Below are 26,721 nucleotides of genomic sequence, written 5' to 3' on the forward strand. Positions count from 1 at the left end.
GAAAAAGCACAACCTCTTCAACAAATGGTGCTGAGAAAGCACAGAACAATGAACTTGGACCCTTATCTTATACCATACACAAAACCAACTCAAAATGGATTTAAAAAACCATAAAATCCCAAACTCTAAAACTCCTGAAACAGACTATAGGGGAAAGTCTCACGACATTGGTGATTTCATGGATACGACATCAACAGCACAGGCAACGAAAGCAAAATAAGCAGGTGAGATTACACCAAACTAAAAAGGTTCTGCACAGAAAGCAATCAACAGAGTGTAAAGATAACCTATGGAATTAGAGCAAATATTTGAAACCACCTATGCGATAAGGAATTAATCTCCAAAATACATTAGAAATTTCTATAACTCTAATTAAAAAGAATAAACCAAACTAATAACCTAATTAAGAAATAGGTTAAGGACCTAAGTAGACATTTCTCCAAAGAAAATATACAAATGGCCAAGAGGTATATGAAAACAGTCACTGTCAGGAAAATGCAAACCAAAACCACAATAAGATATAACCTCACAACTGCCAAAATGGCTGGTGGTTTTTTTAATGTTGCTGAAGATGCTCAGAAATTGGAACCCTTGCATACTGTCAGTGGGAATACAAAATGCAGCCACTGTGGAAAATAGTAAGGAAGTTCCTTAAAACATTAAAAAATGCAATTACCATATGACCTACCATGCCTCTTCTGGATATGTACCAGAAAGAATTGAAATCAGGGTCTGGAAAAGATACTAGCACTCCTGTACTCTAGGAAACAACCCGAAAGTTGATTGACTGATGAATAGATAAGGTGATCAATACTACAATAGCATACTATTCAGTCTTTAAAAAGAAGGACATTCTGCAATATGCAACAACATGGTTGAAGTCAATTACAGAATGACAAATCTGGTATGATTCCACTTATATGAATTATCTAAAATAGTCAAATTCACAGAATCAAAGAGTAGAATGATGGTTGCCAGCAGCTGAGGGAAGGGAGAAATAAGGAATCGCTAATCAACAGGCATAAAGTTTCAGTCAAGCAAGATGAATGAGCTCTATGAGACTTCTCTGATGGTCCAGTGGTTAAGACTCGATGCTTCCAATGTAGGTTTGATCCCTGGTTGGGCAACTAAGATCTCATGTGCTATGCCATGCAGCCCCCACCAAAAAAGTAAGTTCTAGAGGTCTGTTGTAAAAAAAGACTTAAAAGAAACAAGTCTGTTTGATATAAAACTAAGAACATGTGCAACATCACTTTCCAAATATCTCTTCTCTAAACATTTTATGTCTTTTTGGTCTTTCCAATGTCATGTAAATTCTTGTCAGCCCCTCCTATCCTCAGTGATTGGGAAAAAAATCCACTTTCACTCCCATACAAGATTCCTTATTAATGAAGAATAAGAAGGACCTCGCCCTTCTCTTGTGCAGAGAGGCTGTCTCTTGGCCTTTGCCCTTGCCTTCAAAGACCTGATTTCCTCCCTCTTGATCATTTCCACCTCCCCAGCAAAGTGTTCTTTTACATGTGGGGATGATGTCACCCAGTTCAAGAGCATTTTAACACAGATGATGGGTCAGACTTTATACTCAGCCACTGATGCTTTGCTTATAATTAGTAGCTTTTGTTAAAAGGTTTGGCTTTCCGTAGCATTATCTCATTAGCCCTTGTAAACTCTCCTGGAGGAGGCAAGTGTAAAATGTTCCAGAGCTGGTGTTATAGAGAAGTGGGGCAAGGTCAGAGGGAGTTCACCTAGTCACGTGCTGCCGTGGGGCACAGCACAATCGGGAACAGAACCTAATGGTGAGACTTCCGTTTGGCTGCCCTCTCAGACCACGCATTTGAACAGAACACCGCCATCATTCTTCCCGAGTACCTACTGTATACTGACATGTCATGGCTTCCACAGAATTCATGATTGTTGTCCTGGCTCCAAACCAGGAAAGAGAAAGAGGATGCATTTGAAGGAAATTGACCAGATGAAGAAATCTATGCCCATATGAGTGAAGTGATTCTCCGAAGAGCTGGTTAGTGAAAGACTGCACGTAGGAACAGGTCTCCTGACTTTATGCCTCTGCCTCTGAGAGGGGACAACTATTTGACTTTGGATACTAATAACATTTCCCCCTCTCTAGCTTTCTTCATCTTCTCCACACAACAGATTGTCACTCTGTCACTAGGCTGCTGACAAATTCTTTTGACAGTCTTTATCAACTTAGCTTATTAAAAAGCAGAGACATTACCTTGCCAACAAAGGTCCATCTAGTCAAAGTTATGGTTTTTCCGGTAGTCATGTATGGATGTGAGAGTTGGACTATAAAGAAAGCTGAGTGCCAAAGAATTGATGCTTTTGAACTGTGGTGTTGGAGAAGACTCTTGAGAGTCCCTTGGACTGTGAAGAGACCCAACCAGTCGATCCTAAAAGAAATCAGTCCTGAATATTCACTGGAAGGATGCTGAAGCTGAAACTCCAATACTTTGGCCACCTGATGCAAACAACTGACTCATTTGAAAAGACCCTGATGCTGGGAAAGACTGAAGGCGGGAGAAGAAGGGGATGACAGAGGATTAGATGGTTGGATGTCATCACTGACTCAATAGACATGAGTTTGAGTACACTCCGGGAATTAGTGATGAACATCTGGAATTAGTGATGAACAAGGAGGCCTGGCGTGCTGCAGTCCATGGGGTCGCAGAATCGGACACGGCTGACTAAACTGAACTGAACCCTTAAATTGCGCCATCTAGTGGTGTGAGAAGAAATCTCATGCCAGACACCAAATCACTGATCTAAAGAATTTTTATAGTCAGCCTTACATTTTATAGAAAAAAGGACATAGGCTAATTATGAACTCAACTTCCTGAAACATTAAACATGTATGAATTTCTAATGTTACTTTGTCATATACAAGTGTACCTTTTGTGATTATTGCTTCAAAATACAACTACAAATTTTAAGTAAGACAATATGTAATTAGCATTATAACCTGATATGTAGCAGCATATAATATTTTAAAACATGAGTAATACAGGGCTTTTCTTCAGAAAAGCTCAAAGTAATTCCACCTATTATCTATTTTTCTATTACAAGAACCGTGTGAAGTACAAAGGCATCTGTCATTAGCCTCATTTTACTGACAATGTAATTAAGACTTAGATGATGTCACCACGAACACATAAAGAAGAAAAGCCAGTTTAACTGTTGATGTGAATCTAAATTGATGCATTCACTATTTTCATGGAGATTCCTAAAAAAGTTAAAATAGAACTAACATAAAATTTAGCAATTTCACTCGAGTATTTACCTGAAGAAAATAAAAACACTAATTGGAAAAGTTTTATGCTCATTGCAGAATTGTTTACAGTAGCCAAGATATGGAAGCAACCTAAGTGCCCCTAAATAGATGAATGGATAAAGAAGATGTGAAATACACGCACACACACACAGACATACACATGTGTGTGTGTATATAATGGACTACACTCAACCATAAAAAAGAATAAAATCTTGCAATTTGCAACAACATGGATGGACCTAGAGTGTATTATGCTAAGTGAGATGTCAGACAGAGAAAGACAAATGGTGTATGGCTTTACTTATATGTGGAATCTAAAAAGCAAAAGAAATGAACAAACATAACAAAAAAGAAACAGACTTACAGATACAGAGAACAAACTAGTGTTTGCCAGAGCAGGGAGATTTGAGAGGAGGGATGAAATGGTTGAAGGGGATTAAGAGGTACAAACTATCAGTCATAAGATCAATAAGTCACATGGATGTAATGTACAGCACAAGAAATATAGAAAATAGTTTTAATAATATGTATAATCTATAAAAATATAAATCACTACTATACACCTGAAACAAATATAAAGGTGCAAATCAACTATACTTCAATTTTTAAAATGTATAGCTTTCAGAGAAAAAAAGCCAGCTTAAAATTTAATTCTTTTGACTTTGTTCCAGTGCTTTTTCCAAAAATTAATTGTTTCTTTAAAATAGACCTTTGAATAGAATATACATATATACACACACACATATATATATAACCGAATCAGAAACTAATACATGTAAATCAACTATACTCCAATAAAAATATAAAATGTACCTTTGAAGATTTTTCTCCTATTATGACCACCATTCTGAGAAAAATGAAAATGCAGAATTTGCAGTAGAGTTACCCTAGATGATTTTAGTTGTAGTAATGAAATATTGGAGCGTTTAAACTTAACAGGCATACATCCCTGTGTTTATTGTAAGAGCAGGTCAAAAATAAAATTGTACTTCTCTCTGGTCTAAGGTCTAAAAGAGAGCTCCTTATTACACAAAAATGTGCTTCATGGTTTCCAAACACATTTATGTTAAAAATTTTATTATTAGAAGAATTGAATCAGAGAAAAACTTCACCATTGAATCAAGATAATAATAAAGGATGGGCCTGACAAGAATTATTGGAATGTTGCCTATAAGAGTAGCTTAAACATGAGGAGCTCCGATCCTCATCAGATTCAGAGCAGTAGTCTAACCAAGTTCAGTGTTCAGTTCAGTTCAGTCACTCAGTCGTGTCCAACTCTTTGCGACCCCATGAATCGCAGCACGCCAAGATTCCCTGTCCAACACCAACTCCCGGAGTTCACTAAGACTCACGTCCATCGAGTCAGTGATGCCATCCAGCCATCTCATTCTCTGTCGTCCCCTTCTCCTGCCCCCAATCCCTCCCAGCATCAGAGTCTTTTCCAATGAGTCAACTCTTCGCATGAGGTGGCCAAAGTACTCAGCTTCAGCATCGTTTCCTCCAAAGAAATCCCAGGGCTGATCTCCTTCAGAATGGACTGGTTGGATCTCCTTGTAGCCCAAGGGACTCTCAAGAGTCTTCTCCAACACCACGGTTCAAAAGCATCAATTCTTTGGCGCTCAGCCTTCTTCACAGTCCAACTCTCACATCCAGGAGATTAAATATGAGTCCACATCCTGCTCTGCCACATTCCCTCTCTGCGACCCTGAGCAAATCATACAGCTTGTCCAAAGGTCAATGTCCACATGTATCAGGTGAGACCTCTTCCAGCTGTGGTTTCCGGATTTTCAGGTATTGCTGTCCCTAGCTAAACTCTGGACACAGAACTGTAATCATAAACAGCTGAGTATGTTGATTGTAGCTTCCAAAGTCTCTCTCAGAGCATCTGCGCCTTCTCGTTACCGATAGTGTTTACAAATAGTTGGCCAGGTGTAAACTCTGTTCATCAAAGCCTGGAAAGCTTTTTACTGTTAGGTCAATGTCATTATGATGGTTGCCCTGAGGGGTATAGACGAAATTTATGGTTTTCTAGAATAAACATCACATCATTGGTGTTGTCACAGTAAGATGAAATTTTTAAATAGAGAAAAATATGATATAAAATATATAAAAGATAACAGACTTATAAAACTTGAAATTCTGATCCTTAGGCTGAAAAAATTGGAACTCCATATATTGTGCTTGCAATAAATTCTGAAAAGCAAAAGCGAAATCTTTTACTTTGAATAGTATAAGTTGAAACCTTGGAAAGGTAAAGGAACTCATGATCAGCCTTACTGAGAACATCTTTATTATGAAAATAGGGCAACATAAGGCTTTATTTTAGTTCAATCTTTTAATCAGGCCATGACACACAGTTTCACTGTGTTTTATGCCTGTTGATCTTCCAAGAATTTGCTGCTGGCCAGCTTCTTTTATATGTATTTCTGTTCTCCATCCAACAAGAACAAGACTGTTTTACAATGAATGAAAATAATATGAAGTTTTCCTGAGTTACGGTAATACACATAAAATTTGACTTGATACTTAAATAGATTATCCAGAAAAATTATATTGAATTTCATTTCCCCGTCATGTCTGTAAGCTTTTCAAAGGGAAGGATAATTTCTGGCATTCTTGGGGTTTGGCCCATCATGCCATGGCAAACCAGCACATTGTAGACATTCATTAAATATTGTTGAAATGAATTTAGAAAGTATTTGAAGATTTTTTTTTCACATCTACACTGTTGCTCTTCCTAGTCTGTCCAGAAGAGGGCAGTGGGCCGTATTCATTGCCAAATAGACTCCTCTCTTCCTCTCTTACTGTAACTCTCATTACCTGCAAAAGCCCCCTTATTTCAAGTAATATTTACTACGGTGAAAATACAGTGCTCTAAAAGTCTCTAGTTGCTCACACAGCAAATCAGCAATAACAAGATTTGAATTACAAAAGGATCCTGAACAGGAAAATAACGCTTTCGCTGCTGCTGCTGCTGTTGCTAAGTCACTTCAGTCGTGTCTGACTCTGTGCGACCCCATAGACGGCAGCCCTCCAGGCTCCACCATCCCTGGGATTCTCCAGGCAAGAGTACTGGAGTGGGGTGCCATTGCCTTCTCTAATTCGGGGAAAGTGAAAACTGAAAGTGAAGTCGCTCAGTCGTGCCCGACTCTTAGCGACCCCATGGACTGCAGATTACCAGGCTCCTCCGTCCATGGGATTTTCCAGGCAAGAGTACTGGAGTGGGGTGCCATTGCCTTCTCCAGACTCTCACTGAATAATAGACAATGAACTCATCTTGATAATTTTACTGAAATGTTTATTTTTTCCATGATTTATAGAAGTGTAGAAATATTCAGGAGAAGATTCATTCTTGTTACATTGATGTCAATTGTGATTACAAAATGCAAGCATTAAAGAGGTAATCCAATACCATTTCATTTAACTTAATGGGTTCATATGTCTTCCAGTTTATTATAAGGGCAAATAGAAAATACAGTTGTACCTTTCTCTGGTCTAAGATCTAAGAAACATCTCCTAAGTTACAGAAAAATATTTCTCATGCTTTCCAAACACACTTATGGTTAAGTTTTACAATCTTGAGAAGCTAGAGACAAAATTGATCATTTAAATAAATCATTCCCATTTATTATGGAAAATGTTTGAAATGTATCCTAAAACTCCTCATGGAACAAAATTGTGTTAGGGAGACTTTATGTTGTTAACATTTGGGTTGTCACATTGTACGGGCCTGTTATGAGGATGTTCGGGGCCTCATGGAAGAATAGAAATGGAGTCTATCTTGTCATCTCAGTAGCCGGCATTTATGGTTCCTTACTTCAGTCTTCTGCCATTTTAGTGACTCAATTACTCTGGTTATTAAGCTCTTGCAGCTACCTACTAATATCGTTTTATTCTTCTTTATCTTCTCTCCATCTCAGTGATTCTGCTGCCTCACAGTTTTGGCCTCCTCTTTATTTCTACTTAGTCATTTACTCCAGGCATTTTTTTTGCTTTCTGCCCAATCATCTAATCTGTGATTCTCTCTGTGTGTCTCACATTCAAAATCCCAAGAAGAGAGCCTCTAGCCAGTACAGCCAGTCACTAGCCCTCTGTTGGGTAGAGTTTTTACACTAAGCCACTTCCACAGACCCATAGCCAAACTATGGACTGACTGTCTTGGTTTTCAAATGCCTGTCCTTGTCCACTGTGCTCAGTCGTGTCCGACTCTTTGCAACCCCATGGACTGTAGCCTGCCAGGTTCCTCTGTCTGTGGAACTCTCTAGGCAAGAATACTGGAGTGGGTTGCCATGCCTTCCTGCAGGAGATCTTCCTGACCCAGGGATCAGACTCAAGTCTCCTGCATTGCAGGCAGATTCTTCACCATCTGAGCCACCAGGGGAAACAACAGGGTAATGAAACATAAAGCACGGCCATCAGAGGGAACGCCTCAGAAAGGGAACTCGGGCATGAAAAACAGTCTGCTGCTGCTGCTAAGCCGCTTCAGTCGTGGCCGACTCTTTGTGACCCCATAGACGGCAGCCCACAGGCTCCCCCGTCCCTGGGATTCTCCAGGCAAGAACACTGGAGTGGGTTGCCTTGTCCTTCTCCAATGCATGAAAGTGAAAAGTAAAAGTGAAGTCGCTCAGTCGTGTCCAACTCTTCGTGACCCCATGGACTGCAGCCCACCAGGCTCCCCCGTCCCTGGGATTCTCCAGGCAAGAACACTGGAGTGGGTTGCCTTGTCCTTCTCCAATGCATGAAAGTGAAAAGTAAAAGTGAAGTCGCTCAGTCATGTCCAACTCTTCGTGACCCCATGGACTGCAGCCCACCAGGCTCCTCCGTCCATGGGATTTTTCAGGCAAGAGTACTGGAGTAGGGTGTCATTGCCTTCTCCAAAAAACATCCTGAGACTTTCCCAAATGGGGAAAAGGAAAAAGAACCTTATTCTTTCCATCTAGGAAATTGGTAGCAGTAATTTATGGGTCTTACTTTACCTGTGAACATTCTACTTGTTTTATTCATCTTACGGATGCTACTGTTTGTTTTCCTTTGTTCCAGCCGCCAGAATTCCTGTATACAATAGTGTAGCAGGCTCCATTTAGCATGCTAGCTACGAGGTACTGAAGAAGGGAATTGTCATTGTTATGCATTTTGCAGACAATAATCAAGTAAGCAAACCTTTCCAAAAAAAGAAAAGGTTTCCCCTAGGAAGTAGTCCAAGTGAAACCACATTGTTAGTTCAAAGTAAATATTTTAGACCATTAGCAAGAGTGGGGCAGACATTTCTTAGAACACTAAACTCAGAGATACTTTGGTGGAAGGGAGATAACCAAGTTCTTCTAAGACAAAAATTATGTTGTGCTTCAGTAGATAGTATTTGGTTTTTCTTTTCAATTTCTTATAAAAGAACCAATCATTAAAAAAAAAAATAAAAGAAAAGAACCAATCATAAAAGTTCTGGTCCTCTAATCCTATGAGGGTTTTGCTTTTGCTTCTCTTTTTCTAAATCCCTTGCAGTCCTTTCTCTTGGCATTCTGTTTTTTCAGAGACTGTTACCAGAGATGACCTGATATTTTTATGTGAATAGAGAAACTGCCTGGGTGAAGTGAACTTAAACCAGGCCATTCAAGTCAGAGACATCAGTGTATTTTAGGGTGTTTTTCTCCTCTTAAAAACAAAACAAAGCAAACAGTTTTGTTCCTTATGCTTCTGTATTTTACTTTTGCTTTTTTTTTTCCTGATTGTATTTGGCTTCCTTCGTTTTCTTAACAATATACTTTATCTTTTAAAAAAAAATACCTTCCACGAAAATCACCATATTTCACAATTCTTTGGTAATAATCAATCACTCAGTTGTGTCCAACTCTTTGCAACCCCATGGACTGTAGCCCGTCAGGCTCCTCTGTCCATGGGGATTCTCCCAGCAAGAATATTTGAGTGGTTTGCCATGCCCTCCCCCAAGGAAATCTTCCCAACCCATGGATTGAACCAAGGTCTCCCACATTGCAGGTGGATTCTTTACCGACTGAGCCACCAGCGAGGCCCAAGGATACTGGGGTGGGTTGCCTTCCAATTCTGAGTGTAAGCCTAAATGGAATGCACCCAGTACCATGCACAACATACATGATTATGTTGACACCTTAATTCTGTGCACAAAAGGGGGAGGCTTTTTTTCTGTGCTTTAAATGTTTTTTTTTTTTTTTCTCTTACCAGGATAAAAATTTAAATCTCAATTTTAAAGTTGCCTCCATTCCCACGATGCCTCCCCAACCCCCGCAACACAGAGATACACATAAACAGATACACACACTTGCCTTTTACACACCACTTACTTAAAGGGATAGACAAAGAAATGCAGCCTGAATGGCATAAAATAAAGGGAGCCTTGGAACATTTTTATGGCTAGGCAACACTTGGCCTTCGTTAAAGTCTCTCACTGATGTGGAGGCCTGGTTTTCGCTGATCCTTTTGGTAATGCGTTCATGCTGCTTTTACTGCCTCAGGACCAGGAGCACGCCTCTGATGCTGCCTAGTTAGTGGTCAGCATCACCAGTGAGAACACACCTTCCTTCTTCTGCAACACGTGCTCTCCACACTCAGCTCAAATCTCTCCACGTCAGGCAACTCAAAGCCGTAATGCGGATAACCTGCCAGGAATCCTAACACTGTGGGGTGGGAAGAGGGAGAGGGTGCAGCGGGCCACCGCTAATTTCACCTCCATGAAATTGTTTAACAGCCAACAATTGTGACTCTGGGACAAAGAGCCCCCAATCCTGAATTTTTAGGTATCTTGCCACTGTTTTATACTAGAATAATTTTTAAGTAGATGTTTGAGGATTTAGACATTATGATATGGGCTCCCATCCGCACCCAAAAGATTGAAGTGGGAAACTGAGGTCCTAGAACAATGGAGTGAGTCCTCAGAAATCTACCTGGCATTCAGGAGGCAGGCACTCCTTACCTGTGATGCGTACAGGGAACTGAAGCAGCGGTGGGAAAGAAGCCAAGTGAAAGCCTGGGTCACTCATCAGAAGCGTCTGGGCAGACCAGGAGGGTCAGGTTCACAACCAACAGGGTGGCAACTGGAGAGCAAGTCAGAGAGCTGTTCCTAACACAGCACAGTGGATGTGGGTTTCAGGGCTGACACACCACACGTGCCCATCCCCAGCTCCTTCCTAGGATTCCTGCTTCCTCTCATCCCGCAGTCAAGCAATGGAAGTGAATCAGACTAAGCCTCAACAGAACATCTTTCTTTGCTATTAATTGCTAGTTTTCAAAGGCTAGCTCATAATCTAGTGGTAGAGGCCTACTGACTTACTTTACTTTTTTCCAACATATGGTATTAACGTAAGTGGGAGCCCTTAGTAAACAGGGATTAAATTCCATGGAAGTCACAGCACAGCACCACACAGCATTCCAGGGAAGGCTGGTCTCACAGTTAGCTGAATGTCAGACCATTTTCCTAGTTCATAACATTGTCGAGCAGAGAAGACAGAAAAACTAAAAGGAAAGAAAAATCCTTTATAGTCAGAAAATTCTCAATATTTAAAAATGATGAACATTAACAGCAAAGGGCACACACAAAATATTTTGAAAATTCTTACCATTTGGTCCAGAAATGTGTTTCTTAAAAATCAGAAAACTTTTTTAAGCAAACATAACCATTTAGACTGAATTTTTCCCCTCTGATTAGGCAAGAACTGACTTATATAAACACCCCCACACTCTCTCTGTTCCCTTTGTAGCTCTGGGAGGGGTGAAAGAAAAAAAGCGTGGGAAGTTTTCCTTTGTGAACAAGCTTGTGTGCATAACCACAAGGTCGGCGGATTCTGTAGGCTGAGGGGGTCTAACCCAGAGGACTGCATCAATTGCTTTGGCAGATTCTCAGTATGAAGCCAAGGCACCTGCAGGAAAACTACCCTTTAACTTTTTATAGACTACATTTGTATAACGTTATTTTTCTTTTAGGCACAGAGAAGTATCTCTTAAGGCTCGACTCTCAGTAAATTCTGCAAGTTACCTCCCCTTACTTGTGAATGTCTATCTTCCACTTCTGTTCATGATCAAGTCTTACAGGCAAACTGGCTCTTTCCAGGCATCTTGTCTCCTTAGCACTATTACCAAAGATGTTCCAGAAGGAAGTGTTCAATCTTTCAGGTATCTCAGCACATGAAATCCAGGCTGTCCTTAAGTTTCCATTGGAGACTCTTGGTTTTATTCCTGTGGCTTAACTTATTTGGAAGAAACTCTTGAAAGAGACTGACTTATGAAACAAACTTAAGTGTTCAGGTTGAAAACAGCAATAGCATTGGGAGCATTTCATTAATGTAAATTTATCATGAAATTCCTGACTAGGGGGTGAAAACAGTTGAGGAAACACTGAGAAACAAAACCCCAAAAGCTCAAGCAAGCTCTACCTGAGCCCGGGGATTCAGAGACACGTGGGCAGGCCAGCCACGTTCTGGGTCGGTGAGCCCTGCTTGGTGTGTCTCGTAGTTTGTGTCAGAAGTAAGATTCTGTCCGGATTTGCCCTGACCTCTCAGTGCTGTGCCAGAGTAATGGTTATCGACCCTGACTATTTCAAAGAATCATCAGCTCCTCCCAACCCCAAATTCTGATGCCCAGGCCCTAATTTTGACCAATTAAATGATAGTCTCTGGGAATAAGGCCCAGGCATCAGAAATTTTAAAATGCTCCCTCTGTAATCTTTGGACTTCCCAGGCAGCGCTAGTGGTGCCTGTAGAACCTGTCTCCCAATGCAGGAGACGTAAGAGAAGAGAGTTTGATCCCTGGGTCAAGAGCCCCTGGAAAGGGGCATGGCAACCCCTCCAGTAGTCTTGCCTGGAGAATCCCATGGACAGAGGAGCCTGGTGGACTATGGGCCACAGGGTCTCAAAGAGTCAGATGTGACAGAAGTGACTTAGCATGCACTCACACACGCATGTGATCTTTAATGGCACACATTGCTTTAGAGCACCGTTTTCTTGATGCCCCAGGGTGATCACTGCAGAGGTGGGGTGGTATGTGGGGACTGCTACTCCTCCTTCCCTCAGTTCAGATGCTTCCAGAGTTACCACTCCCTTTTATCTCCTTTAAGTGCTTCAAATAAAATAAAATGTAATTGGGAAAAAAGTGGAAAACATTAGAGGGATGTAACCAAGGAGAGTCTTGATTGAAACAATGCCCGCCAGTGTTGGGATAACTAGTTTATCCCATCAGGGAGGAGGTAGAGAAAGAAACTGCTTCTTTCAGGACCTTCACTCCAAAGAAGATGAAACTGATCAAACACCAATTTGTAACTGTATGTTTGCAACTACGTATTTCTTTAACTGCTTTACTTCCTTTTTAGTATCAGGTGAAACTCACTCTTTGGAGAAGGCAATGGCACCCCACTCCAGCACTCTTGCCTGGAAAATCCCATGGACGGAGGAGCCTGGTGGGCTGCAGTCCATGGGGTCGCTGAGAGTCGGACACGACTGAGCGCCTTCACTTTCACTTTTCACTTTCATGCATTGGAGAAGGAAATGGCAACCCACTCCAGTGTTCTTGCCTGGAGAATCCCAGGGACGGGGGACCCTGGTGGCCTGCCGTCTATGGGGTCGCACAGAGTCGGACACGACTGAAGCAACTTAGCAGCAGCAGCAGAAACTCACTCATAGTTAGCCAATAGTTTAAGGAAACAAGCCTTTTAAAAACCCTGATTACTATCTCTCATGTTTCGTCTCTTGGCACAAACACCAACAAAACACCTGGGAGAAATCTTCCTGATCTGTTGATACCATCAGCAATTATTATTATTATTGCAGAAGCACATCCTTTTATGTTAAAAATCTAAGAATAAAATGTTGTTACCATGCAAAGAGTGGAGACGAAAATGGCAACCCACTCCAGTATTCTTGCCTGAAAGCATACAGTCCATGGGGTTGCAAAGAGTCAGACATGACTTAGTGACTAAACCACTACCACCATGCAACTAGTAACCATTTTATAGGTTGTGTACTCTGCCAAAGGATGTGTATATTTTGAGGTATTTTCTAAAGCAAAATTATTCAACATCACCTGAATTAATAACTTTTCTTACTTTATCTTCTTCCTTGAAACGATCTAGAGAATGTGATTAAGTAAATTAATTCATTTTCCCCAATTTAATCTCAGCCACTACAATTTAAAATGTTTTAAAGATTTTTTTTTTTCTGGCACTGATGCGGCTGTAGGGTCAGGAAATTTAAAACTGTGAAAAGACAGTTGGTCATACAGACAGACAGAAAGATGTGCTCTCAAAGATAAAATATTAAAGTTTGGGTACTCTTCTAAATCTTTTATGAACTTTCCATTGCTGAAAATTTCTTCTTTATCAATTGTAATTTTTACCTGAGGAAATAAAATATGATAGTGATGCTGAGTTCTAACTGTGCTTCTGGTTCACCTCATCAATACGGTGAACGAGAAGCATAGTTCAAGCATAACTATCTCAAATGTCTAGAAACCCAAGTAAAAACACTGTACAGAAAGGGAAAGAGGCCAAGGGCCCAAATAGAGACCAAGCAACTTGGAGACAGACATCAATCCCCAAGAGTACACCCAGAAGACAACAGACTAGGAATTTATGGACTACTGCCTTAAGACTCAGGACAACAGAATTGAAAACAACTCTGATGTACTAATCCAACACTCAAATATTACAAGTGAGGAAATTCAGTTTAAAAGACTAAATGAACACTTGAGAATACACCACCATGAAGCAGTATTTATGTGACAGAAGTTGAATTACACTAATTCAGGTCCAATTCAGGTCCAAACTTAAGCTCCATCTCTTACCTGTGGCTTAAACATAACCTTTTTGAAATTTAATATTATTCATAAAGGTAGAAACAATCATCTTTCCCAGTATGCTTTTGAAATTTTAAATACAAATTATATGTAAAACATCCAACACATAATAGTTGGTTAACAAATTTTAATTCTCCCTTTCCTCTTTAGTGGAGTAGCAAAATTTAGAATATAATCTCTCTTACAAATATCCTTTTATTTGTCTAGGCAAATATTCTTTCTGCATAACTCAATTTTAACAAACAACTGAACTTTGAAAATATTATTTGAAGCAGCCTAAAAGCAGTTTTCTTCCGGAATCAAATATGACATTTTATATTTGTAAGAAGAATCTTCCAGCCTCCAAAATGAATTAAACTAACCTAATGCTCTTGACCAAAACCCTACTCCAGTAGGTGTAAGCACAAAGGCACTGGCACTTGCCTTGCCTGCAAGTAACACAGGCCTCCTTCTGGGGCTACCCTCCATGTTCAAGTTCAGCCTCAGTACCTCAGCTTGACTCCTTACCTCTCCTAAAACCTCATTATGTCCCAGTACTCATTTAGGGCTTCATTAAGTTTTAGTAAGAAGCCACTGCATTAAACAATTAAAACTGGAGCCAGATCCTTCCTTGTGTCAGCTCCCGAGGGCAATCTAGGCTCCCTTGGGAACTTTGGGGAATGAACAGATTGGTTGAATACATGATAACAATCAAGGCTGAAACCACACCAATGAGAATAGTCATCCTTGCAGCTGCCACATAAAAGGAGCATGTACAGATCCAATGCTCCTTGCTCTTTAGGTCATAGGTAAGGGGCTGCAAATGTCAAAAAGTCAACTATTAACTTTATTCTGGTTGCATGAGTGAACAAAGGAGAACAAACCAACATGCTATTATCATGCTCATAAAAATGAACAATTCCTTGAATTACCACATATTATGTGCCTCCTAATCTGGTCCCACCACTTCATGAGAAATAGATGGAGAAACAGTGTCAGACTTTATTTTGGGGGCTCCAAAATCACTGCAGATGGTGACTGCAGCCATGAAATTAAAAGACACTTACTCCTTGGAAGGAAAGTTATGACCAACCTAGATGGCATATTCAAAAGCAGAGACATTACTTTGCCAACAAATGTCCGTCTAGTCAAGACTATGGTTTTTCCAGTGGTCATGTATGGATGTGAGAGTTGGACTGTGAAGAAAGCTGAGCACCGAAGAATTGATGCTTTTGAACTGTGGTGTTGGGGAAGACTCCTGAGAGTCCCTTGGACTGCAAGGAGATCCAACCAGTCCATTCTGAAGGAGATCAGCCCTGGGATTTCTTTGGAAGGAATGATGCTGAAGCTGAAACTCCAGTACTTTGGCCACCTCATTCGAAGAGTTGACTCCTTGGAAAAGACTCTGATGCTGGGAGGGATTGGGGGCAGGAGGAGAAAGGGACGACAGAGGATGAGATGGCTGGATGGCATCACTGACTCAATGGACATGAGTCTGAGTGAACTCCAGGAGTTGATGTTGGACAGGGAGGCCTGGCGTGCTGCAATTCATGGGGTCGCAAAGAGTCGGACACAACTGAGCGACTGAACTGAACTGAACTGAACTGAATAGCATGTTGGTTGCCATCCAACCAACTCATCCTGTGTTGTCCCCTTCTCCTCCTGCCTTCAATCATTCCCAGCATCGGGGTCTTTACAAATGAGTCAGTTGTTTGCATCATATGGCCAAAGTCTTGGAGTTTCAGCTTTAGCATCAGTCCTTCCAATGAATATTCAGGACTGATTTCCTCTAGGATGGACTGGTTGAATCTCCTTGCTGTACAAGGGACTCTCAAGAGTCTTCTCCAACACCACAGTTCAAAAGCATCAATTCTTCTGCGCTTATCTTTCTTTATATATTCATTAAGTAATAGCTTTTTCATGTACTCAAATAACTAGCACTTAGAAAATACCATGGAAAAAAGAAAACATTAGACTAGTGGCAAACAAGAATGAAGATGTACAATATTTGCAAAACTTAGGTGAGGAAAACTTTAAAATTATCCCTAAGTGATGAAAGGTAGCCTTGAATAAAGAGAAAATACATGGAAAGTCACCCCATGTTCTCAGAAAGGTTGATAATAGCACAGAGTCTAATTCTGTAGATCTGGGGTGAGGCCCAGGATTCTGAGTTACTTCTGTCTTGCCTTCCCCAGTGTAGCCTGCTTTGTGCTTTACAGCTGTTGTTCTCAAGAGGTGGTCCCTAGACCAGCAGCAGCAGCATCTGAGAAGTTGTTAGAAATGCAAATTCTTACCCCCAACGTGTCAAATCAGACACTTGGGCTCAGCAATCTACATTTTAACAAGCCATCCAGATGATTTTTGGCACACATTAAAGTTTGAGAACCAGCACTTCTAAAGTTTAAGTTGCATAGAATCACTCAAGATCTCGTTTAATGGACGGCTTGATTCAACAGGTCTGGGATGGAGTCTGATTCTGCATTTCTAACAGGCTCCCTCATGATGCTGATGCTTTGGTTTGAATGCAACACTTTGAGGAGCAAAGCTAGAAGACCAATCTGTTTCTAACTTACTCAAGGCCAGCCTGTCCTGTGCCTTCCACTGTCATCTTTTTCTGGGTATTAATGCTAAAAATATGTCACTTTCTCAGTAATTTGTTTATTTTAAACCAAATTAACTCATAGCAGTGTGTTCCTCTCAAACCAAATTTAACAAAAAATCATTAAAAATGAATCTCAGGCTTTGGTGGAGCCAGTTTGGAGAAGTAACTATTCAGCATCTATCAAATCATTCCACAGCTCATTCACTACTTACTGAAATCAAGAGGTAAATGTTATTAAGAAAAATCTATGCATAAGGAGATATTTGCATAATCTATATATAAATTCAATGTGCCTCTAATCTCTCATTTAACAAATTCTGATTTTCACATATTAGTGTTCAGGATATCTTCATAATGCCCATAATTTCATTGGCTTCAAACAACCAACATTTATTTAAGCTCAGGGCATTTGGACAGGACACAGTGGGGACCCTTTTATAATATTTGCAGCAGATGGTGTGGCTGAGAAGTCTGCACGGCTGGTGTGGCTTCACTCAGACCATAGATCTAGGGTCTTTTTCCTGGCTGTTTGCTGGGTCCTCTGGTTCTTCTCCATGTCTTGTCTGCTGAAGCTGGAATGTCCAAATGACTTCTTTACTCATATGCCTGGTAACCAACCTAGAAGGATTCAAACAGTTGGAGCTGGCCAGCTATGATCTCTCTTTGTCTCAGTCTCTCTCCACTTGGCTACTTTAGCCTTCTTCAGGGCTTGGGACTCTTCATTAAGGTAATTGCATTTCTTACATGGTGGCTGGTTTTTACCAGAGTAATCATTGCCAGAGACCAAGGCATAAGCTGGAATAATTCTGCAACCTGGCTTCACCTCTGCTACATATTGTTGATTCGTTAAGGTCAGACTCAAGGAAAAGAGTAAAAGACTCTCTCTCTCTCAATTGGCGCCATTAAGCCATGTTTAATCTACCGTGGTTAGGTCTTATGGCAGTGAAACTCAGATCCACCAAAGTGGTACCAGAGACAGTTTGGCTAGAATGAAAGTAAATGCACCACAAAATCTTCTTAGAAAGTTCTGGCTCATATCGTCTCTTCCTAACTCTGATTTCAGTGACATCACCCTGGTAACTTGAAATTACAACATAGAAATGGGCAAACACTTCAAATAACCACTTTTTTTTTCCAGGAACCAATTGTTACACATTTGTCACACACCATGTTTAAAACCCAAACAATATTGCAACCTCACAGCCCCTGCCTCCCACTCTCCCACCTACACATAAACACACACACACACACATACACACACACGCCCTGACTCTGCACCTCCAGGTTCCCAAGGATATGTGTCAGGTCTTATACCTATAGAATCCTTTCCCCAGTTTGGGATAATGCCACATGATAATAAGGAATTCAGCCCCAGGATTCTCCAATGAGGAGGCAAGGACCCTCCATGGTATAAGATGTGAGCCACAGCATAAAGCATGGTACCTCTTCCTTAAATATTGATTCCATTCAGAGATTTAGAGGGAACTAATGTATCTATATATTTAAACTAATGTGGATATATTATACAATAGAATACAAAATTTGTATCCTGTAGGAGCCCACTAAAGTGTTTTTAGTTTCTTATAAAGTCACAAGGTAATAAATGAACTTCAAGGTTGAAAAAAGTTCTAACGTATAATATTAATACTGTTGTTGCTGTTTAGTCATGTCCAACTCTTTTGTGACCCTATGGACTGTAGCCTGCCAGGCTCCTCTGTCCATGGGATTTCCCAAGCAAGAATACTGGAGTGGGTTGCCATTTACTTCTCCAGGGGATATTCCTGACCTAGGGATTGAACCTGGGCCTCCCGCATTGCAGACAGATTCTTTACCACTGAGCCATCTGGGAAGCCCTATACAATATTAATATATGCCTTTAGAGAAGGAAACGGCAACCCACTCCAGTACTCTTGCCTGGAGAATCCCACGGATGGAGGAGCCTGGTAGGCTACAGTTCATGGGGTTGCAAAGAGTCAGACATGACTGCGCAACTTCACTTTCACTTATATCAATAGTCATAAGTATAGGTGTGTGTGTGCTTGTGTGTATGTGTACATGTGTATTTTTTAATGTAGAAAGAAGCCCATGAAGGCAAAAGTGCCTAGAGCCCACAAGAGTCATAATACAGCTCTGACTCCAGGGGTCTATTTTCAATGCATAGTGGAAACATGAGAAAAGCTCTGAATTTTTGGCATCATATCCTTTCAACGTATCATTTTTGAGAACTGATGTCTTCAGATTCCAAGGAAATGAATTTTAAATGGTAGCATTTCATTACATCCTTGGAAGGTAGTAAGATAGATTTACTACGAGGATTTCTACCAACTACACCGCATATCCCACTGTGTGGAAGTGGGAAGTCTGTTAATAACAGAAGTCTGTTAAGGGGACCACGCTCACTCACAAGTCACCACTGCTCCCCCTGGATTCTGTGACTGTATTTACATAGAGTGCCAGAACTTCTTGCATGAGTCTCACTGTCCGTCATCAAATCTTAGAACCTGAAGCCCCTGAGCCCGACTCCCAACCCCCAACCATCTTTGGCCAGTCACTCAGCATCAGTTTGAGCATGTGAAACCTTTGTCATGTCTAAAAAGCTGCTTCCCTTTGTGTTATTGTCTGATTAAGAAATACTAAATGGAAGAAAACACAGAGATACTCCGGTAGCTGTTGATGCAGGAGGAAGATGTCTGGACCCCGTGAGTCAGTGATGGTGGGTGAACTGCATGTTTTGGGCGGTACCCATAAGCATCATTGTGGTCTCCTCATCCTCTGGACGAAGGTCTAGACCCTCCTCTACTACCCTGTGGAGGGTGCTGTAGTGTTGCCGATTTTGGTGGAACGAATGGAGCTCCGAAGCAGCCTCCCAGGCTGCAAAGGTGGGCATGGGGAAGACATCTGGCCTCTTGTTTTCCAAGAAGCATTTCAGGTTTCTGTCACTCAGCTTTTTGGCGTAGTCCACGAATGTGTTTTCCAACTGCTCCTTCTCCTTCTGTGCATACATCTTCCAAAAACTCAGCTGAAGGTAACTAACTTTAGATCGGCAGCGAGCATAACACGTGGTGAGCAGAGAGAAGAAAGATGCGGAACAAATCAGGAACCATCCTAGAATCTTAGAAGAAAGAAATATTGAGCATACCAAAAGCAAAGCCACTTCTCAAGGAGACGGGGTAATGTTATTGGGAAGTGTATGGCTAATTTAATAGCAGACCTCAGTTGACATCCTTCATCTTAATTAACAAGTTTTGTTTTTTGTTTTTGTTTTTGTTTTTAACAAAGTTAAGGTTTACCTAACCTCTGTACTCCATCCTACCCACTATTGCTGGTATGCAAAGAAATAGCCAGAAGGCAGGCAAATGGAAATGAGTAAAAATATAGATTATCCAAGAACTGGAAGAACCAAGCCCTCATATAGTTCTAGCTTTAAAGGAAAGAATTCTGTGTGTGAGCATATTACCAGTTCCTTAGTGGAGTATCTTCAGGCATTGATACGTGGATATTCATGACCAGTGACTGATTTTTCCCACGTTACATTGTTTACAGAGAACTGCAGACCCTTCCTGAGAGAAGTAGCATCACTCATTACCCTATCCTATCTCACTGTAAAGCAAGACAAATGTAACACAATAAGGAAACTGAAGTTATAAGAATCAGAAGCTTGTGTAAAAGCCAAGGGGAAAAAAATGAACTTTTGGACATCAGTTCTCAAAAATAACACATTGAAAGGATATTATGTAAAAAAAAAAACAAAACCGGAATGAATTTTTTGGCCAACCCAATATTTTTCATAATTGGAGTTAATTTCATATGTGAACAACTAAAAAAGCTCTTTCCAAGTTTCTCTTAATATTTTAGTTAAATGGCCCTTAGTATTTCTCAGCAGATGAGAAATACTATTTGAACATTTGAACATAAAATATTTGAACATAATTTGAACATAAAAATAACAATCTGCAAATGAACCCATGCTGACCATAATAGAACAACAAATAAGCTCCAATGTTTATTTGGAAACCAATGGTTTCCAAACTCTGACTCAGACTACGGAGGTCACTGTGCAGGATCTCAGACCCTACATGAGTGCCAGCTCTGGGTTGGCACTGGTTGGGTTTAAATCTCAGCTTTCACTTTTTTACAGGTATTCTCTGTGCCTCTGATTCCTCAGCTGTAAAGTAGGGGTTACCCTCCTCAGAATGTAATTTAGAGGATTAAAATGAGGTGATGTAGAAATCCACATGACTCAGTAAGTATCAGCTATTAGCATGGGCTGCTATTTTTCAATCATATCCATGTCTATGTAAAGGCATTACTGAACATAGGGTATCTTTCTGAGGCGATTTATATTTACTTATATTTACTTTAGTCACTTGTGGTTGGCTACATCAGATTTTCCTCTTTTCTCTAACCTCTATCTTTTTCCACACAGCCCATCCTCCTGCAGGCCATCTCACTTCAGTATCTAAACCAATTCTGCTGAGTTATTCACTGTTTGATCAGCTTCAGGCCCTCCTCCCCTCATTGCGTGGCCTTAGCATCCACTTGCTTTCACGTGAGTGCTGAGCACTGAGCCCTCTTGTTCTTCACTAATTCATGGTACCCAGGATCTAACTAGACATGATGGATGGTCCCACCCCAGCCCTCAATAATACACCATTCTGCATGTGTCTTCTCCCTCAAACCTTGGCATTTTTCTCATCAGTTTAAAATACTGTGTGCCAGCAGTTTTATGCCCATTTATGTCCATCATCTCTGTACTTTCAAGGGTAGGTGTTATTACCCCCAACTATGAGGACACTGGGGCTCTCAGGGGTCAAACAGTAGCTCTGGGTCACATACCTGGTGAGCAGTAGAATCAGGATCAAACCCAAGGCTAGGCAACTCCAAGATGGAGTTCTTGCCACTACTCTACCTACCCAAAGGACGGAAAGCCACCCAGCTGGATTTCGTTCCTCTGCCCCACCCATGGACCGTGGCACTTTTTCCACCCCCACCCACATACCCAGCTGTGGGTCCAGACTGTTTGCTGCCCCTGCCTATCGGAAGCACTGCGGTCAGCACCTGCTGATACAGCTCCCTTTGTCCGCATCTCTTATGCATCATCCCTTAAGGAATCAGCCCCGGGTCCTTCTCATTCCTCTGAAAAATAAACAGGTCAGCGTGCCCAGGCTCAGCTGTGGCAAGGACAGGCATGATTTCCTTATGCCTGTATTTAGAGATGGAAAAGCTCACCCAGTGGTAAGTGTTTGGATCCGCTGCTACCTGAATGGAGCCTGGTACCCCAGGACACAAATCATAAATCACTCATTGCATCATCACATTTGTAATTAAGACCTTCCTTCAGCAAAAGAAGGAAGATATTTGGCAGCCTGGCATGTTTTTGTCTAAAATGTGCTTTATGCATTAAACAAAGGGTTTTATGGAGGAGCATTTATAGGCTTATTAGTTTATAAAGAGAGTCTGAATATATTGCCAACCAGTTTGGACACAATTTTTGATTTGATGTGTTGTTGAAAAGACCAGTCTATATTGAAAAAAAAAAAAAGAGTAAAGTCTCAGTATTTTCAGCGCATTTATTCTTAAACAAATAGCCTTCCTGACAGACTGTGGACCTGTTTATCTACTCCTATTGCTTGTTTTGATTTGTGGAATATCATTCCTGCTCCTCACAAGTAGGAATTCAGTCTTTTCCTGAGGCCAGGGCCAGGCTCACATCTGGATTTGTGCTCATGTCTCTGAAAGAATGACAAGCTACTTCCTTGTATCAGTTAGGTAAAGCTACAATTTCCTTCTGTTAAATAAAACAATGCCCCAAATCTTGAGCTCCTAAAGTAACGTAAGAAGAACTTTTTAGCTATAGAGCACAGAACATAGGAGGAAAACTCCCTGGAGAATATGGTCCTGTTTCACTGAAGGCTATTTAAAGTCTGCCAACACCCCATTTTATACAGGAAATTCTTTTCCATCTTAACAATATTTACACATAGAGATAGCAGTTGCCAGAAATCATGCAAGGGAATCTCTACACTGATTATATGATGTGCAACTTTGAAAAGTATTAGCTCACTTGATTCAGCTGTATTTTAATGGATATATGCTATGCATGTATGTGTGTGTTTCTCTGAAAAACCAGTTTGAAAATAATTAATAGAAGGCAGTAATTTCTAATTACAGCTCTGCCATTAACACATTATAATGAGTTAGTGTCATGCATCATTTACAAAGTCAACCCAGAGAGATTGTTTTAAAGTACTTAAGTGTTTACAGATGTCTAACTCAAGAGGAGATTTTCTTTTCGAAAGTGGAAAAGACAATCCAATCAGCAATTTTATTAGCCATCCAACCTCGGAAAAGCTTTTCCTGAGACTGTCTTAACGCTGCACCACATTCCAATTTCCAGAGTTTCAGAATGTTCTGGCAGGATTCAGGCTCTACCCTGGCTGAACGAAGTACAGAGAGAATACTTCAAGCTCACGCTGGGGGGCAGGGGGGTGTGGGGGGAAGGCACCTGTGTCCCTTCTTACCTGAGACTGGGCTTGCAGCGACAATTTCAGTTCTTCATTGTCCGTGGGGGTCATGCTGGTTTTTCCACAAGATACTTTGTAAAGTTCTTTCCAGCACTCTTCAGGCTTGCCTTTGCAAATCAAATCAAGGAGTCTTGGACTTTGGGTCCCGCTCATTGCACATTCATAAAAAGTCCCATTGAGCAAAGCCACAGACAGCCACATCACTGGAGCCACCAATGAGCTCAGAATGATCTGCCCCAGGACGGAGAAGAAGCGGCAGTTGTGGCCCCTGGGGAAGATTTTCCTGGGATTCACACAGCAGCCTGTGAAGAGTCTCCATGATCTGTTGTTCAGAAAGAATCCCAGGATCAGTAACACCCAGGCGGGAGCAAACAGGAAAGCCAGCCCGTAGATCACATTCTCAGTGCCGCAGGGACACTTGAAAGCCACGAGTGAAAAGAGACGCTCACCTCCCACGGTCAGCAGAGCCATGAAGCTGTAGCCAATGACAGTTTTCTGGTTGAGGATGAATTTTAGAAACCCCTGAAGAGCATCCATGTTGGAGATACACAGAGGGAAAACGCTTTGCTCTTATTTGTTGGCAGAGCCGCTGTGGCAGTGGCCGAGGGTGGAGCTCTTTCTTCATTAGAAACAACAGTCCTCCTTCTCAGACTGAATTCAGCCAGATAAGGAAACAATGTCATTCCCTAGGAATGAGTATTTCCCAACAGTGTTCAGATAATGCCTCCTACTGGTGGATGTTAGGCCATGAAACTAGAGCCAAAACACTGGGAATAAGAGTAAATTCACAGTGAACAGCCCCCACTTTTATGTTATTTCCATGTGGCTTGGATTGAGAATCAGAAAGAAATTCCGACTATTACAGATAATAATAGTTTAGGAATTTTCCATCCAAAGGAATAAACATTAGCAGAAATCGGGTTTCAGCCAATTGGTTGGGAGCCAAATCAAGTCTCCTAGCCTAGACTTTCATGATGGTATTTTTCTCTTGTTACTAAAAACTTTTGCTGCTTTGACTTAAGATCTGGAAGCTTCATTTTACATCCTCTTGTACTTTATCATATTTTTGGATTTGAGCTGTTTGAAATTTATATGGAAAAGTTCAGAGAGAGTTTGAGTTCTGAGTGAAAGACAAAGTGAGAAGGGTCCTCATCATTTCTTTCCTAGACTATCATAGTAACCTCTTGATTGGTATTTCTGCCTTTGACTTCATGCCTGCCCCCATTCTCAACCTTAAATTCGTCCTCTATGCTGACACGAAGGAGATCCCTCTAATATAGAAATCCATTTCCTCCCTAGCCTACTCACATCTTTGGGGCTCCCTGTTGCCCACAAGTTGATAAATGCGAACTTTACCTGAACCTCATCATGGTATTCTGTGCCCTTGACATGTTCCTTCTATCTGGAATATCCCCACCCCCCACCCCATGCCCACACACACACACCTGACCTTGTCTACCTGGCAAACACTCACTCAGTATTCACAAACAGTGTAGAAGCTTCTTCCTCTGTAAATATTTCAAGGGTTACTTCCTAATATATAACATTGTACTTGTGGAGCTTATCATAATATTGCAGTTATTTATTGAATATCTATAGCTCCTTCTTGGGAGAATGCAATGGCACCCCACTCCAGTACTCTTGCCTGGAAAATCCCATGGACAGAGGAGCCTGGTAGGCTGCAGTCCATGGGGTGGCTAAGAGTCAGACATGACTGAGCGACTTCACTTTCACTTTTCGCTTTCATGCATTGGAGGAGGAAACGGCAACCCACTCCAGTGTTCTTGCCTGGAGAATCCCAGGGACGGCGGGGCCTGGTGGGCTGCCGTCTATGGGGTCGCACAGAGTCGGACACGACTGAAGTGACTTAACAGCAGCAGCAGCAGCAGCTCCTTTTTAACTGTAAGCTCTTATAAAACAGGAACTACATCTTAATACATTTTGTATTCTGGGTGTAAAGATGATGTCAAACACAGAATGCATGCCTGTTCAATAATTCGTTTTTCAAATAGTTGTTGAATTCCCCTGTGTGTCAGTCACTGTGCTGGACAGGCAGTGCTCAACGTGTACTATTGAATGAATGACTGAATCATGAACCTTTTAGTACTTCTAATTATGTATAATTTAAGGAAATTGTCTTCACTTCGCTTCTACACTGCTTTTAATATGAAATACACTGCTTTTAATATGAAAATTAATGAAATCACTTGAAAGACAACAACGATCAAGCTGACAAATTTCCATTAACAAACCTCAGTTTCCAGGTCTGTATATTTCGTGACAAGAAAGCCACTTGGACTAGAAGCCAAGGAGCTACGTTATAGTGTAACCTTAGCCATGTCGTTTTACTTCTCTGAATCCCAGTTTACTCGTTTGTGAAGCTGGAGGTAAAAAGAAATAGTCCCCAAGGTTTCCTCTATCTCTACCTTGTAAAATTCTTGAAGCTCTTTAAAACAGCGGACTTTCTTGAAAAGCTACTTTATGACCCACTTATGTGCCTGCCACCGCGGGCCCTTGCTCCTTCTCAGAGACGTTATTCTTGGTGATATGACTGCCTCCACTTCCCAAAGCATACTCTTGGGTTTAATCTTCCTCGACTCCCTCTGTCCCCGACTCTGTCACTTTCCTGTTGTGGCACATGTGTCTTGGGTCCCTTCTAATTCAGAAGACTTTGCTGGGCTCATGTAACAAATATTATGCTAGTATGCTGCTGATGAGTAATATTTTAATTTCTTACCCTTCTAAGGAATATTTTTTTTGAAAAAGATTTTTTTTCCAAAAATATTGCCTTAACTTTGTGTTTCATAAACCATATGGTTTCCACAGAAAATGAATACTTTAGGAGATTCCATGAAAAGAGTTTAAGAATTGTACAAGTTGTAAGATGAGTAAATTTCAAAGCTGAGCGTGAACTCAGGCTTTCTGACTATGAACTCCAGAAGCTTAACAATTGTGCCTGGAATGGTATTTGGGTGTCTTACTAACAGTTCTTTATTTTTATTCATTTATTCTTTAATCAGAGGAAAACTGCTTTACAATATTGTGTTGGTTTCTCCTGTACAACAACGCAGTTCAGCCACTTTGCTGTTATTGTTTAGTCATTAAGTGGTATCTCTTGTGTGACCCCATGGGCTGTAGCCCGTCAGGCTCCTCTGTCCCGGGCATTTCCCAGGCAAGAATACTGGAGTAGATTGCCATTTCCTTCTCCACTAATAGTTATTTATTCCAGGCCAAGTTTTGTAATTTTTTTTTTCCTGTTTGCTAGGTTGCTTTCAAGATGTACTTAGGAATTACACCAAGTGTGACCTGTAACAACACAAGCAGAAATGAATTTTCCCTGATTCTAGACAAGAATCCTCTGGTGGAGTTTGTGGAAGAGCTCCCCACTGGGCGGTCTTCTCTGTGCTACTGCAACTTACTCTGTGGGATTATCAGAGGGGCCCTGGAAATGGTAAGGCACATACTTCATTTTGCCAGGTGTACAGTCATTATCTGGGCTTCCCTGGTAGTCAGCT

At 41.1% G+C, this 26,721-nt stretch overlaps 2 protein-coding genes across 2 annotated transcripts in view; one reads left to right on the forward strand and one right to left on the reverse strand.

Annotated features, from left to right (window-relative positions):
• The window catches only part of TRAPPC3L (trafficking protein particle complex subunit 3L), a 39,211-nt gene that overhangs the window by 9,038 nt on the left and 3,452 nt on the right, over nucleotides 1-26,721 (forward strand). Inside the window, exon 4 of the mRNA XM_055535111.1 lies at nucleotides 26,472-26,657. Coding sequence (XP_055391086.1) covers nucleotides 26,472-26,657 — 186 coding nt within the window. The remainder of the gene's footprint in view (nucleotides 1-26,471; nucleotides 26,658-26,721) is intronic.
• CALHM5 (calcium homeostasis modulator family member 5) lies at nucleotides 13,163-23,847 on the reverse strand. Its single transcript, XM_055535110.1, has 2 exons — nucleotides 23,204-23,847; nucleotides 13,163-19,794 (listed from the first exon to the last, which is right to left on the reverse strand). The coding sequence occupies exons 1-2, from the start codon at nucleotides 23,741-23,743 to the stop codon at nucleotides 19,387-19,389; spliced, it is 948 nt and encodes a 315-aa protein (XP_055391085.1). The 5' UTR covers nucleotides 23,744-23,847; the 3' UTR covers nucleotides 13,163-19,386.

Source organism: Bubalus kerabau, chromosome 9, assembly GCF_029407905.1.
Source record: "Bubalus kerabau isolate K-KA32 ecotype Philippines breed swamp buffalo chromosome 9, PCC_UOA_SB_1v2, whole genome shotgun sequence".
NCBI classification, from domain to species: Eukaryota; Metazoa; Chordata; class Mammalia; order Artiodactyla; family Bovidae; genus Bubalus; species Bubalus kerabau.